The 16,181-nt window shown below is 49.0% G+C and overlaps 1 protein-coding gene across 6 annotated transcripts in view; it reads left to right on the top strand.

Annotated features, from left to right (window-relative positions):
* Positions 1-1,932: 1,932 nt before the first annotated feature.
* Positions 1,933-16,181, top strand: part of LOC125754130 (melanoma inhibitory activity protein 2-like) — a 137,269-nt gene continuing 123,020 nt past the window's right edge. Inside the window, exon 1 of one of the 6 annotated variants that reach the window (XM_049104663.1) lies at positions 1,933-2,453. In XM_049104663.1, coding sequence (XP_048960620.1) covers positions 2,085-2,453 — 369 coding nt within the window. In that variant the 5' untranslated portion in view covers positions 1,933-2,084. Of the gene's footprint in view, positions 3,773-16,181 lie in introns of all 6 variants that reach the window. The other 5 variants (XM_049104662.1, XM_049104665.1, XM_049104664.1 and 2 more) reach the window with 5 other exon arrangements.

Below are 16,181 nucleotides of genomic sequence, written 5' to 3'. Positions count from 1 at the left end.
ATGCTAAGTGAAATATGTCGAGCAAAGAAAGACAAATATCATATGATTTTAGTCATGTGTGAAATTTACGAAACAAAGCAGAAGAACGTTGGGGAAGGGAAGGAAAAATAAAAGAAGATGAAAATAGAGAGGGAGAAAAACCATAAGAGACTCTTAACCGTAGAGAACCAACTGAGGGTTACTGGAGGGGAGGGTGTAGGGAGGGATGGGGTAACTGGGTGATGGGCATGAAGGAGAGCATGTGATGGAATGAGCATTGGGTGCTGTATGCAACATTAAATCACTAAATTCTACCTCCTAAACTATTAATACACTATATGTTAACTAGCTTGAATTTAAATACAATCCAAAAAAAAAGAAGAAGAAGAAGAGAGAAAGAAGAAAAGCAGGCAGCACTCTGCATGGAGGGGATGCTGTGAACTGCTTGGCCAGAGAAAACCCAAGAGGACGTACAGCCTGTACTCTGAGTGCTGTGACCAATGGGTGGAGGCTGATTGGGGGCAGGGCTGCCTCTGTCTGGGAGCCACAGGAAGCAGCTCACTTGCAGGGGAGACAGACCTCAGGGGACACTGTATGATCTGGGTGATAAACCCAAACCTGAATATGTGCAAACTGTAAAGAGTTAGAGATTATGTAGGTTGGTACTTACGAGATAAAACTTTTAAAAATATATTTTTAAAACCACAGAAAAAAAAGAAAGGAAATAATAGGATAAAACAACAGAGGAGAGGAGAGGAGGACAGGACAGGAGAGGCACAGATACCAGCGATGAGGAAAGGCTCCTCCTGGCTTCTTTAAATTCCACTCCACAGATGGGATTTGGGATAAGGCTACCATCCCAGAACATTCTCTGAGTCCTCTTTCTATGTATTTTCTTGCACTTGGTTATTTCAGTCCATAAAATATCCTGGACTTCTCTAAGGGTCAATACTTTTAATTTTATTTTACCTCTTCAGACCTGGTTTTTGAAGAATACTTTTTTTTTTTTTTACCCCTTTTCGTCACTTTTAAAAGACCAGCCACTTGTAGTTGCAGAGTACCTCTGAAGGTATGTGATTTCACTGGGGAGACACCACTGCCCCCATACTCACACCTTGTCCACTGATGCTCTTCTGGCACCTTCCAGGATCTGCCTACTGGGCTGTGATGACAGGTGCCTTGTTCCCTTGTCAGTATTGGGTTCGGGGAACTGCCTCTCGTGGCAGAGTCCCAGGGGATGGACAAGAGGACTCTGAGCCTGGCTCTGCCACAGAGATACTAGGAAGCCACCCACTGTTTAAAGTGATAAAAGGAGGCAAAATGATCCCAAATACAAACTGCTCCATCCTCAGGGGCCTACTTCTGAAGATGTCTCACTGGAATGGGTACCTTCCACTGGACATGAGGGGAGGCACAGGCTGGAGATGGAGGGCCTCATGAGGGAAACAGACCAGGTCACTGTATCACCCTGTAGCAGAGTCATCCCCTTCCAGGAACACCTGCAGTAAACAAGGACAGGCTGGCCCCACAGAGTCCATGAAATTCTAACACCCTGGTTGTCCTAATAGATTTCTCCTGAGTTAGGACTTCTGGGGACACCCAGGGTCTCAACCCCCAGTGACCAGCCTGCCCACAGGAACCACACCAATGAGGGAGGGAGCCTCAGAGGAGGGAGATCCCTGGGACCTTTGCAGACAGGACCAGGAGCCCCAGCAGCAGAGGGAACATGAGATCGAGAATTGGCCTGGCCAGGGCAGGAGACCCTAACTCTCTGCCCTGACTTCTCTTGTCCTCAGAAAGGAATAGGGCCTGGCCCTGCCTTGACCCCCTAGGTTCCCTGGAGGACCCCGGGGGACGTGGGTGCCTCAGCTCCAGGCTGGTGCCTAAGCTCCAGGCACCTCCCCCAGTGCTTGTGTGACTGAGATCACGTTCTCCTTCAGAGCAGTTAGGGAGAACTGTTTTCAAGACCCTGCTGGGCTCCCCTCCCCCAACCAACTGACATGCCCTGGTTGCCTGGAACTTGTTTACTTTAGAGATGGAACTCTCCACAGGGTTCTGAGTGGGCAGTTGTGGCCCACAGGACGCTGGCACTCGGAGCCAGAGCTATGGAGCTCTACACAGCCTTGGAGGGCCCGGCTTCGGCCACCGGATCCACTTTCCAGCTGGTCCTGGAGTGCCTGTGGCAAGCGCTGCTGGTGATTACTGGCAGCTGGGGACACAGCCCATGTGGCCCTGTGTTTCCCTGGGCCATGCTGCTGTGTACCGTGGGGCTGGTTTTCCTCGTGAAGAGACGACTCACTCCCCGAAGAGGGAAGGCCCTGGGCAGAAGCTGCTCTGACCCCCATGGAGTCTGTGGAGCCCCCAGTGAGAAGAGAGCGGCCACCACACAGACAGATGACGCCCACAGGCCTCCCAGGGGGGAGGTCAGTCCGCCCAGGTTACAAATCCTGTGCTTGTTGGCATTTAATAGAAACCTGGACACGCTGTTACTTTGGAACACTCTCAACTTTGTGAAGATGACACAGAAGAGACAACGTCTTCAACGTCCCCAAGTTCCTGGGGACAAACCCATCCTAAGATCCTCAGAGGAGGCTGGGGACCAACTGCCGAGCGAAGCCCAGAAGGACATGAGGGAGAACGTTCACTTTCCAGAAAGTCCAGATCTGCTCCACAGTGAAATTTCGAGATGCAGGCAGAGAGGACAGGACAAGGAGCGAGAAGAAAGGCTGGAGCAGGGGGAGGCAGGCATGAAGCCGGTCCCGAGAGGTCCAGCCAGCCGGTCCCCACCCAGTGTAGACCCGGGCCTGCAGGCCGTCCCCTTGCCCGACCTCCCTGCGGATCTCGGGGGGGCCGAGAACGGGGGGGTCCAGCCAAAGAGAGAAGCAGGACGTGGTGATCACCTCATCCAGCGGGCAGCCGTTGACCTGAAGGCCACACAGCCCCGGGCAGAAAGGCCGGAGATCCCAGAGCTCGTCCGACAAATACACAGTCTCCAAACCCAGGAGGCCTCTTTGCAGGCACAAAATTCCCAGCTTGAGAGTCAGATTCAGCAGCTGAAGCTCATCCTTCAGAAGCAGGAGGACGAACAGGACCAACACACCCGGCAACTTCACCGCCAATTGTTTCAAGAGGAAGCTCAGTGCCTGGCGATAGAGAAGCGCCTGGCCGGCCTGTATAGAGACCTCAACTGCACCTACCAGGTTCGCAACCTCCACAAGAAGATCGCCCAGGACCTGGCTCAGGAGCTGGAGAGAACCACGGCCCACTATCACCAGGAGGTCCTCTTCCATCAGAACAGGGCCGCCAAAGGCTGGGAGGCAGCTGTGTCCAGGGAGAGAAAGTTCCAGCAGCTGAGGCAAGAGAATGCCCGCGAGAGGCAGAGGCTGGCCGTGTTGGAGAGGACCTGCCGGCCTTTCCCGACTGGCCCCCCTGCTCCTCCCGCAGCCCCCAGAGGCTGGCAAGTGTGCGGGGGGGCTCCGGGGTGGTCAGGCCCCCAGGAAGGAGGAAGGTCGCACTGGGAGGGCACAGGGATCCCGGGCCCCTGCGGGTGGGACGGGGCTCGGGGCAGCTGGGTCCTGAACAGCCACCCTCCCGGCACAGCCCCGGCCTGGAGTTCTGCGCACCAGGCCTGATGCCCTCTCTCCAGCGAGGCTGCTCTTGCTCAGCTCGGGCCACAGTCACGCTGAGCACGACAGCATTATGACCTTCCTGCTGTGCTGTGGCCCAGAGCTTGGTTACTAGTCTCCTAAGTACGTAGGTTCCCCATCGGATGCTTTAGAGTTCTATACTATAGGTGTGATATTTTGATTTTAATTAATCCACTATGACTTAAGTCAATATCCTCTTAAAATTGGCATGGATAGAGACGTTCAAAACAAGACCACTTCTGTGCACTAGAAGTAACTCAATATTGATGTGTATAAAATGTGGTTGGTTTTCAAAACAATGAGAGAAAAAAAACAAACACTCAAAATGTGTAAAATTGTTAGTGTAGTTATAGACTCCTGTTGGTAGTCCTGAAACTCATATTTTAGTCCTAAATTCAAATTTTGGTCCAAAATTCATAGTTTAGTCCTAAATTCATATTTTAGAGTTAAACTCATATTTTTGTCCTAAATTCATATTTTAGTCCTAAGCTTAAATTTTAGTCTCAAACTTATATTTTAGTGCTAAATTCATATTTTATTCCTAAACTCAAATTTTAGTTCAAAATTCATATTTTTGTCCTAAGCTTAAATTTTAGTCTCAAACTCATATTTTAGTCCTAAATTCATATTTTATTCCTAAACTCAAATTTTAGTTCAAAATTCATATTTTAGTTCTAAATTCATAGTTTTGCCCTAAATTCATATTTTAATCTTAAATTCACATTGTACTTCTACATTTTTATTTTTTTAGTCCAGAATTCATAGGATTAGTTCAGTCGTAAATTTATAGATAGGAAAACTTAAGAATTTACAATCATTTCTTTATTGTTCTGTAATTTCTTAAACTCTATTGTTTTGCTTAAGATATTGTTTGTTGTAAAAAAAAAAAAAAAGATACCGTTTGTTGTTTCACATTGGTGAATTGGATGCAGTCCCAATTGCTAAGCTTTCTCCTCGTGGCAAACACACACTCCCCTGCCCCTGGGTGTGCACGTACACACCCTCTGATGCAGAATCTAGACACTCTCAGCTGCTCTGTGAGTCCCAGAAAATGTAAAACCAGAGTGGAAAATTATAAACATTGATTATTGATAAATAAATAATAGGAAAGGAAAACCGTGTGTGTTTACTGTGTGAATAGAGGACAGACTCCCGGATCTTATTCCCAGGGAGCAGAGGCCCTCGTGTCCCAGCACAGACCCTGGCCAGGAGCTCTCCCCCCACAAGGAGCAGAGGAGACAGAGGCCAGGGGACAGTCCCGAGCTGTGGCAGGGAGGAGGCCAGGACCCGGGAGGGGGCCCCCGGCCTCCAGGAGCAGGGGTGCTGGTCCCAGCCCTGGGCCTGCAGGGAGGACAGGGAGGTGGCCCCGCTGAGCCCCGTGGGGGGCTGTCCCAGGAACGGGGAGATGTGCCCCTCTGTCATCCAGTCCCCCTGGACTGACAGGAGCAGGGCAGCCACCCTGGGGCCAGGGAGAGCAGCAGGGGAGTCAGCCTCGGGCACAAAGCAGGCACACAGGGGTCCAGAGCGATTTGGAGAAGGACCAGCGCCCGGGACTCCGAGGATCCAATGTGTGCGTGTGTGTCACTGTCTCATCGGCGCCCACATGTGCAGTGAGCATCCAGCAGCTTCTCCGATGGCTTTGGCGCTGGTGGAGTGGGTGGGGTGCGTGTGGGATGGAAGCCACAACCCAGGGAGGCCCGTGGACCCCCGAGGTTTCCTCCTAGTGACTGGCGAAGCCGGGGAATCAAGAACAAGGCAATAAGGAGGAGGATTGTCTGCCCTGCAGAGAATTCCCAGTGGGTGGTGGCTGGCGGGGTCAGGGGCCACACCCGGAGGGACATTCAGGCTGAGATGCAGGGGACAGGAGGTGGTCCGGGGCGGGGCGGGGAAGGCGACAGAGGCTCTAGGCAGAGAGCCCAGGAGTAGAGAGGCTGAGGGCTGTGCTCTTGGGGGGCAGGGGGCAAGGAGAAGGGCCGCTGCACACACCTCTCCCCAATGCAGGGTAGAGACACCAGGGGAGGGTTTAGACCTGGGACAGGGGGTGCTGGCTGGGCACGTGTGTGATGTGTGTTCTACAGAGATCTCCCTGGATGTGGGGCCAGGGGAACCTGGGAGGGGGAGGGAGGGCTGGATTCTGGAAGGAGGCTGACTCTGGGCTCCTGCAGGAGGACAGACTGGGACCAAGGTTGGGCCGTTGGGGGGTCAGAGGAGAGGCAGGAAGAGAGACTCAGACCTTTTCTGAGAACCCCGTGTGTGGTCCGGGTGTCCCCACATCACCCTTAGCAAAATCTCTGCAGGGGGACCCTGGGGAAAGTCAGCAAGGCCTGTACCCATCCCCCTATGGGAGGCCTGGCCTCCAGGGAGGCGAGCGTGGAGTAGGCGTGTCCTCGTGGGCTCCCCCCAGGCCCCACCGTACCTGAAGGCCCCCGAGAGCCGGTGGTCTCACCTCCCAGCGGCCCCCACACGGGGACCCCAAGGGCAGCTTCCGGAGGGCTCCAATGAGGACCCCCAGGTGGGCACATGAACTCCCTCAGTAGAGCCGATGCTGCTACGCGTGGGAACCACGACAGTAAGAAATGTCCTCCTGCCAAGTCCCCCGCAGCAGAGGGGAGAGACTCAGGGACTGCAAGTGCTCGTGAAGGGGGCATGTGCACCCATCGCTGGGCTCTGGAACTGTCCCTCTGCGGGTGGGGTGGGGAGCAGAGCAGGAGGGCTCCCTGCAGGAGGCGATCTCTGAGCTGAAGACTGAGGGTGAGCAGGACTTACCAGGTGTCTCCCACTTTAAAGAGCACAGGAATTTCCTGAAGACCTTGGGTATAGAAGGATTCTGATTCCTCGGGTCGTGGAGCTGAGACCCTGCACTCCCCGTGGGCTGTTTGTGCTGGGAGCAGACCTGGAGTGGCAGGGTCCTTAGATGAGGATGGTTCGGGAGCGGGGGACGCTGAAGGGAGCGGGGGCCTTTCTGGCAGAAAGCACAGCACAGGCCACAGTCAGGGCCCCTCACAGCCTCGTCTGGGTGAGCAAGGCCAGATGTGCAGTTAGCTCCCAGGAGCCGGGGGACTCCGAGCTGGGAGGGCAGGGGCAGGAGGCAATATAGACTCCGTGCACCTGCGCCGTGCCCACTCAGCCTGCCCAGGGCCTGTCCTACACGGTCCGTCGCATCCCTCTAGAGAACTTGTCTCTTGAAACCACAAGCACCTGGAATCCTGGAATCCTGGGTGGCCTATGACCTTCATATCTTTTGAAAATCCTCTGTTGGAGAATTCAGCTATCACTGAGAAAGCAGTAAAACCATAGGACAGGGCAGCCCTGGTGGCCCAGCAGTTTAGCACCGTCTTCAGCCCGGGGTGTGATCCTGGGGTCCCGGGATCGAGTCCCATGTCGGGCTCCCTGCATGGAGCCTGCTTCTCCCTCTGACTGTGTCTCTGCCTCTCTCTCTTTCTCCCTGTGTCTGTCATGAATAAATAAATAAAATCTTTAAAAAATAAAAAAATAAAACCATAGGACAGATAAAGCCAGAATCCTGACACCTGGACCCTTGATCCAGCTTATCCTAGTCTCACAGAGGACCCGAGCTGAACCCGCTTTGAGGCTTCAGGAGTTTGAAGTCTGCACATGCACATGAAACTATCCTGTTGGTTATACCTCGTAGTAATGTCCTGAAGAGCAACCACTGTCTTCAGTGGGAGGCTCTGTCCAGAGACCCAGAGGCCACCAGAAGCCACATGGTGGGACAGCTCACAGGTTCAGGGGCCACACCCAGGCCCCTACCTTACAAGTAGAAGCACAGTGAGAAGCTTCCCTGTTTCTGAGATTCCAGGGCCTTCTCCTTCTGGGGTCCCCCCACTGTCCATTCCTCTCCTGGGGGCCATGAGGACATTGTTCGGCCCTGCTTCCAAACCTCCCCAGGCGACACAGCAGGCGACACACATGATGTAAGGGCTCAGCCTGGCCACTGACCCATCCTGCCCACAGTGGGCCCCTCCTGGGAGCAGGGCCTGGGCCTGGGTCTCCAAGCTGCCGTGTGTGCAGGGGGCACCTCCATCCTGGGTCAGCTCCTGGGAAGTGCCGCCACTGCCCTGGGGAGAAGGAGGTCTCAGGGGCAAGACCCAGGCCTCTGTCCCCAGCAAGGGCTCGCTGCATTTCTGACCCAGGTTCCTCCTGGGCCTTGGAATCCCAGGCCTGAGGCCCCTCCTGCCCAGAGCATCCTGGGGCTAAGTCTGGAAGGGGCTGCCTGGAAGGGGCTGCACACACCAGGAGTCCTCCTGCCTGAGCACGTCTGCAGGGCCAGGAGGGAAGAGGGGAGTTGGTCCTGGCAGGAGCCCCCAGCCTCTGGCTCCCAGGAATGGCACCCAGGCCTGAAGGAGCCAGGGCCTCATTCAGCAGGTCCATGGAGTGCTCACCGACCCCCTGAGGGCACCTCTGCACCAGCCCCCCCCACCCCACCCCCCTGCACCAGCCCCTGAACAGCCACCTTGGCACAAACTCCCTCGTGCAATTTTATCTGTCCTCTCCATGGAGGCCCATTTAGGGTTGGCTTCACAGTTGAACTCTCTCCCCTGGCTCGGTTGCTGATGAAATTTCCAGGCTGAATCGTCAGGTCAGGCTGAACAAAACCTGACAGATGAGAGTATTTGTAGGATCGAAGCTCACAGGCACTTCTGTTCCCCACGCCTCCTAAATATCTCCTTTCAGGAACTTTTCTCCTTTCCAGTAATGATGATGCTAAGTTCTATTAACTAGCTTTCTGAGAAAGATGAAACTTGCAGGGCAGAGTATTTGTGGAATTAGAGAGATGCGGAAGGGCCCCAACTCCCAAGCACAGAACAGACTGTTCCACCACACATCCTGCTGGAATACAGCCAGTGAGATGTTCCCAGGTGTGGATCTCAGTGCCAAACCCCTCCCAGTCTTCAGGTTCATGACCTTAGAGTGAGGACACTAAATCCTGAGGCCCTGCAGTCCATTGACATAAAACTCCACCAGAACTCTGGCTTTGCCACCAAAGACTAACCCTCCGGGAAGCTATGTGAGTGCCTGTGCCCTGAGTTAGGATTTGAAGGGTCCTCCATCCACTGCTAGGGTGACAAACCGAGTGGGCTCCGTCTCCCAGGACACATGGGAAGCACACCCTTCTGGAAGGGCAGGTTATTCCTACCCCTCCCAGAGCGACAAGGCTGCTCCAGGCTCCATCATGGACTCCAAAATATCAGATGAGGAGGAAAGGCTGCTGGTCACCCACAGGCCCTGTGTGCATTGACAGTGAATAGCCCAAACCCATGGATTGGCCTCTAGGGCCTTCATTTCTGGACCCTTGCTCTAGTGTAAAGCATCTGCTCAGGAGGTTTGCCCATTGCTAAGTGGGTTTGTTTGAATTCTCTTATTGATCTGTACAAGTTATCTATAAGTTCTGGATCCAAGTATTGTACTACTAATCATTGATCATGTTCTGGAAATTAGAAGAAATCATGTATTATAACAGAGCATTTCTATAGCTTTGCTTCAATGTATCCACCACGGAGCCCCAAGGGATGAGATGACAGTTGTCGCATGGAAGCTTCCTCTTGACACGGCGACTCAGGAGACCTGTCTACTGTCATATCATCAAAGTGACAGATGGTGCCGCACAGCAGCCAAGAGCCCTGGTCCCTCTGCACCTCTACTGCAGATCGCTGTGCCATGACGGGCTGCTGTAAAACTGGCCCTGACTTGTTAAAAGGCACACATTTCCCGAAGAGAACAGAAACTTAGTGTGGATAATGAATGTATCTGCCACAGGATATTTTTCACCTGAAAGAAATTTTCTAGTCTTTCAGACAAAGATGGTGGAAGTGGGGGGAACTGGTAGGGGATCCCCTTTCCACTGTCAGCCAACAGCTTTACAGGCTGGGCACCGGCTGACACTGGGCTGGGTGGGAAATGGGCCCCCATGTGAGGATCTGGAAGGGCTGCTGCTGGAAGTCTGGTCACAGTCTGCCCACCAGGAGGAGACCTTGAGGTCTGGAGGGCACTGGGGTGGGTCAGAGGACTCGTCACTCAGGCCCCACAAGCCAGCTGCACAGCTGGGATGAGACTCCAGATTTCCCAAGTCCAGAGTCTTCCTCACATCTTCCCTTTATGTAAATAACTTTGACTTTGCCAGATGAACCATACAAACTGCCACGTATTTTGTCTTTTTCTCCATCATACTCACGTCAGTAAGAGCATCGAACGACTGAGGAGCCCCATTTATAGAACAAATCAATCATAAGGAAATGAGTAGTAGGTGGTTCGATCCCATCCTGCAGAGACCTTTTGGTGCTGGTCCCACTCATCACTCCCTCTCAGTGTCTCCTCAAGACAGACAGACAGGGTGGCTCAAGGCCCAGCATCAGTCAGGACCTGAGGCCCAGAGAGACTCACGGTATCAGGCCTCTTTCTCTTGTACGTTACTTACACCGTGGAGATAGCACAGTGTGTGTCCTTCACAGATGCTCTAATCACAAAGAGATAGATCAAAATATGGGAACTTGTCTCATCCAGCCTGGCCTTAGACGGCCAACTACTCTTACTTTCAGTTTTACCTGATTCCAAATACACAGCTCCTTAGGAACATAGGGAAGCTGTTCCCAGCCCCAAAATGTGGGATTTATCAATCATGTACTGTTTATTCTTGTGCAATCAGCAACATCATTTCTGGAAATGGACTTTTGAGACCGAATTAATCTGTGTCATTTTCCTAGCGGCAACTCTGCTTCTTTGGGCAAGTCCTCCTTTCATACCAAACTTGGGTTATGGGAAGTTTGGGTAAACAAAGCTCTTATGATTAATTAGTATCCAATTAGGCCAAGGTTTCATGTCTGTGGAAGTCAAGGCCTCTTTCTCCAACCTCTGGGAAGAATTAAGTAGATCAGGCCTCTGTTTAAAAGCAACGTTCATACTGGCTACCCACCCATTTAGCTGCTGTTAGTGGCTGGATGTCCACAGAAAGCTACTCAGTATTTTTGTTGGCCTTCGCTGCCAATGGAAGGTCAAGATTGGCCACCAGGGACCTAGGTCCTTCCTCTCTGTGTCTGCCTTGTAGGAGGTTCCCACATCATTGAGACACTTCATCCTGACCCAGAGGGAAGGTCATGACACTGCTCTCTGGGTGAAAGGTCATGACATTGTCCTTCCCATCATCAGCCTGTTTCAAATAACAAAGCGAGAGCCTCTGTACTGATAAGCATTTGTGCCTAGTTTATCCTTTCCAACTTTGTATTATGAAAATGTTCAAATATACAGAAAAAGTAAAAGAAAAAAAGAACGAACATTTGTATACTCTGTCATTATATTCACCAATTGTCCAAATTTTGTAGCACCATTTGAAAATGAGCTACACCATAAAGACTCCTGCATGTATCTCTGAAGAATAAGTACATTCTTTTTTTATTATTATTATTATTCATGGGACACAGAGAGAGACAGAGACAGAGACCTAGAGAGACAGAGACACAGGCAGAGGGAGAAGCGGGCTCCATGCAGGGAGCCCGACGTGGGACTTGATCCTCGGTCTCCAGGATCAGGCCCTGGGCTCAAGGCGGCACTTAACTGCTCAACCACCTGGGCTGCCCAAATAAGTACATTCTTTAATAAAACCAAGTTAACATTATTACAAAGAAATTTTATATTTCTTTTAAGTTATTGATTTAATTGAAGTAAAATTGCTCAGAATGTTTCCTTCTTATCCTTTTAAAGTCTATAGGATCTGTAGTGATGCTTCTATTTCATTCCTGATGTGGTAAGTTATGTCTTCTCTCTCTTTTTCTGGATAACTCTAGTTAGATCAATCAATTTCATAGATTTTTTTTTTCTCAGAGAAACAGCTGTGGGATTCTTTTTCTTTTTTAAAATTTGCATTTCATTGATTTCTCCTTTTATGTTTATTATTCCATCTTTTTTGAGAGGGTTAACTTTTTTCTTTTTTGTCATTTCTAACATCTTAAGGTAAAAGTGCAGATTTTTAAAAACTGTGTCCTAAAAATTTTAATATATGTGTTTTATTTTTTACTTAGTTCCAAATATTCTTAGTCCCCTTGTGATTTCTCCTCTGACCCATGGGTTCTCTAGAAGTATGTTGTTTAATCCTCAAATATTTGGGAGTTTTTGAACTATTTCACCATATCCTTCTTCAATACTTGTCATTGTCTTTTCTCCTTTTACATTAGTCGTTCTAATGCAGGTGAAGTACTGCTCATGGTGGTTTTGATTTGTATCTCCCAAAAGACTAATGAAGCTTAGCATGTTTTTATGTGCTTATTTCCCATTTATGTATCTTTTTATAGAAATGTCTATTCAGGAGCACCTGGGTGGCTCAGTGGTTGACTGTCTGTCATTGGCTAAGGTCATTGATCCCAGGATCCTGGAATGGAGTCCCACATCAGAGTCCCCGCAGGGAGCCTACTTCTCCCTCTGCCTATGTATCTGCCTCTCTCTGTGTGTCTCTCATGAATAAATAAATAAAACCTTAAAAAAGAGAGAGAAAGAAAGAAATGTCTATTCACTGAGGTTCCTGGGTGGCTCAGTCAGTTAAGCACTGCCTTCAGCTCAAGGTCATAATCTCAGGGTCCTGAGATTAAGCCCTGCATTGGGTTCTCTCTGCTTGGTGGTGAGTCTGCTTTTCACCCTTGCTCTACCTCTGTGCTCGCTCGCTCTCTCAAATAAATAAATAAATAAAACCTTTTAAAAAAGTCTATTCACATCTTTTTTTTTAATTTATTTTTTATTGGTGTTCAATTTACTAACATACAGAATAACCCCCAGTGCCCGTCACCCATTCACTCCCACCCCCCGCCCTCCTCCCCTTCTACCACCCCTAGTTCGTTTCCCAGAGTTAGCAGTCTTTACGTTCTGTCTCCCTTTCTGATATTTCCCACACATTTCTTCTCCCTTCTCTTATATTCCCTTTCACTATTATTTATATTCACCAAATGAATGAGAACATATAATGTTTGTCCTTCTCCGACTGACTTACTTCACTCAGCATAATACCCTCCAGTTCCATCCACGTTGAAGCAAATGGTGGGTATTTGTCATTTCTAATAGCTGAGTAATATTCCATTGTATACATAAACCACATCTTCTTTATCCATTCATCTTTCGTTGGACACCGAGGCTCCTTCCACAGTTTGGCTATCGTGGCCATTGCTGCTATAAACATCGGGGTGCAGGTGTCCCGGCGTTTCATTGCATTTGTATCTTTGGGGTAAATCCCCAACAGTGCAATTGCTGGGTCGTAGGGCAGGTCTATTTTTAACTGTTTGAGGAACCTCCACACAGTTTTCCAGAGTGGCTGCACCAGTTCACATTCCTTTTTTAATTAAAGTTTGTGTTGCTGTACTGTTGATTTGCAAGTGTTCTTTGTATATTCTGGACACAAGTATTTTATCAGATATATGATATATGAATATTTCCTTCCATTCTTTGGGTTGTCTATCCACTTTCTTGATTTCATCCTTTGAAGCACAAACTTTTTAGTTTTGATGAAGTCCACTTTGTTTCATTCTTTTGTCTCTTGTGTTTTTTGATATTATATCTAAAAAAACTATTGCCTAATTCAAAATTACAAAACTGTCTTATATTTCTTTCTAAGAGTTTTATAACTTTAAATTATATCTAGTTCTAATTGTGAGCTAACTTTGGTGTGTGGTATAAGGAAAAGGCCCACCTTTATTCTTTTGCACGTAGACATCCAGTTGTCATTCATCATTATGCCAAGAAAACAAATTTTCTTCTAATATATAAATGAAAAACTTGATCATTCATCATTATGCCAAGAAAAAAATTTTTTCTAATATACAAATGAAAAACTTCTTAATTTTTTAAAACCATGGGACATTACCTCTAGAAGTCTGCTTATAAGTACTTAGTCCAAATGTCCTCAAACAGGTCAACTGATTTATCGAAGGCCATCCATGCACCAATTCTGGTTGGTGCACCCAGGATCTGCACCAACCTTGATCCTCATTGTGGTGGTATTTGGAGATGGGGCCTTTGGGAGCCAATTAGGTGCAGAGAGTGGAACCAATGTGATGGGAATAATACTCTTATAAGAAGAAGCAGGAGATCTCTCTCTCTCTCTCTCTCTCTTCACCATGTGAAGACACAGTGAGGAGACCACCATCTATAAATCAAAAAGAGAGCTCTCCCCAAGAATCCAACTATCCTGGCACCCTAGTCTCAGACTTTCAAACTCCAAAATGATGACAAATAAATGTTTGTTGTTTATGCCACCCATTCTGTGGTCATTTGTTATGGCAGCCTAAACTGAGAGCCAGCTATGTAAAAATGGCTTTGCCTTTCTTAAAGCCTTTTTCCTTATCTATAAAATGGGATAACTACATTAACCCAAGGTTTGGGGAGGATTATTTAAAATGAGTTATATCAAGCCTTGAGTACACTGATGTGCTCGGTCAATGGAGCATAACTATGGCATGACCCAAGGGTGAGAGACATAGCTCGTGAGTTGGATGACAGACCTTCACTCACTTCTTAGCTCAGGGGAGCTCTTTCCTGAAGTGTGCACACACACACACACACACACACACACACACACACACACACAGGGGGGTTTCTAAAATCAGCAAGATCCCAGTCTTGGATGATAAAGCCTGAGGATTCCTAAGTCACACTCCCAACCTGGAGACATAGGTCAATAATCCTGAGACATAACATTTTAACCCTTCTTCTGCTCTCCCTGCTGGAGGGGCAGCCCAGGCAGTCCCACAAGGGGTGTAAATCTCTCTTCTGCTGCTCCACGTGGGCCATTTCCAACTCTGCCACATACATTCTCCTGTCTGTCCAGAGTCCCTTACTCACATGGCTGAGACCAGGCCCAAGCCATTATCCACCTGGTCTATTGTTATCACCTCTTAGTTGATGGCTGCACCCCCAGGTCCTTCCCAGTTTTTAAGTTACATCCCCACTTGAGCAACCTTCCAAAATCCATGTAAAGTGTGATCCTGATAGCTTCTGCTTTCAGAAGGCCCCACCTTCCATTTCTACCATTGAAGGTCATTATGGGACCATCATTCTGAGAGAGAAACTCGACAAGTTTATCAGGGGCTCCTTTTTCCTCTTAATTCAAAATCCAAGTTTTGTGGTATGTCTTTCAGGTGATCTACTCTGGCTGGTGTTGCAGCTCCACTGCTTGTCACCCCTCATGGAATTTCAGACTTTCCTCAAACTAAACTAGATGGACCCTCCTCATGCACCTAGCTATGCCCTGCCTCTGGGCCTTCCCTCGTCACTTTCCCTGCACCTAGTTTATCCTTACCACTCATCTTCACCCACATAGCACACATGCTATTGTCTCAGCTCAGGGTCTCCTGTTTTCAGAAGGTCCTTCTTGGGGCCCCACCAGACTTAAGTGCCCCTGTCGTGATCCCAGAGTTTGAGCCTTTGACAGGTCCTTACCAGCTGGCCAACTGCCTTATCAGAGGACAAGCTTCTTGTGCATTACTACTCACTGCAGCCTTAGACTTAGCACTGCACAGTCAGTTAGTACAATTCTTCTTAAATGTATGTTGGTAGGAGGGAGAATCTCAGTTTAGGAACTAGACATGCTAGTAGAACTAGCTGGGTAGAAAGTAGACATGCTCACTATGTCAGAAGAACTGTTGAGTGGGCGAGAAGACAGCCAGGGGGACAGATCAAAGAGTCTCCTGGGAGAAAACTCAAACTGTGGGAGAGTTTCCAGCGACAAGCTGTTTTATGCCATTGTTTGTTGGACTGGTCACCTTCTACTTTCCAGAAATCTCAGATAAGAGCCTGGGAGAAGGAGGGGGTAAGGGACGGCCCTGGGAGGAAACTCATGGAATGGAAAAGCACTGCATGACTCCCAAGTTCTCTGAGGATAAAGGTTTTCCCGCTGGGTCATTCAGCCCACGCCACACATACCACATGCCCACACACGGCATGCACCCTCTGTTCCAGCACATTCCCAGCCAGGTTGCACAACCTCTCCAAGTCCCATTTTCTTGACTAGCATGGAGTGACCAACATAGAGCCTAGAACATAAGCTCTCATTAAATAGCATTATTGTTCTTTTTATTATTATTATCTTACTTTGAGGACCTAGAGGCATTGATGCTCACATGATGAGAATCATTATTTGTTATGCAACAGTGGAAGCAGGTGATTAATGTATGTGCATAGATATGCCCAGCCACTTGGTGTAACTGTAGGGAAAGGAACACCAAGACCACACCAAGGAAAGATCCTTTGAGGCACCTACATCAGTAAAAGCAGCATCTCATCTCTCTCCAGGAGGCTGCTGCTATGATAAAGTGTCCTTTTATCCAGGTCAGTACAAAATCCAATCCCCACTGATCTCTTTATGACAGTCTTTGGGGGAAGGCAGTGGTTGCTGCTATTTCTGCTGTCAGAAGACATGACTCTTCATCTCTACCATTAGGGATTATACATGGAGCTATGTCTGAGAGTGAATACTTAGTAAGCTCTGAGAACAAGAAACTGTGCCATAGAAATGCCAAAAATGGCATTCCACTTTCTCATCAACACTCCTATCACTGTATT

The sequence above is a fragment of the Canis lupus genome, chromosome 31, assembly GCF_003254725.2.
Source record: "Canis lupus dingo isolate Sandy chromosome 31, ASM325472v2, whole genome shotgun sequence".
NCBI classification, from domain to species: domain Eukaryota; kingdom Metazoa; phylum Chordata; class Mammalia; order Carnivora; family Canidae; genus Canis; species Canis lupus.
Note: the sequence above shows the minus strand (reverse complement) of the source record. Positions and strands in the feature narration are given on the sequence as shown.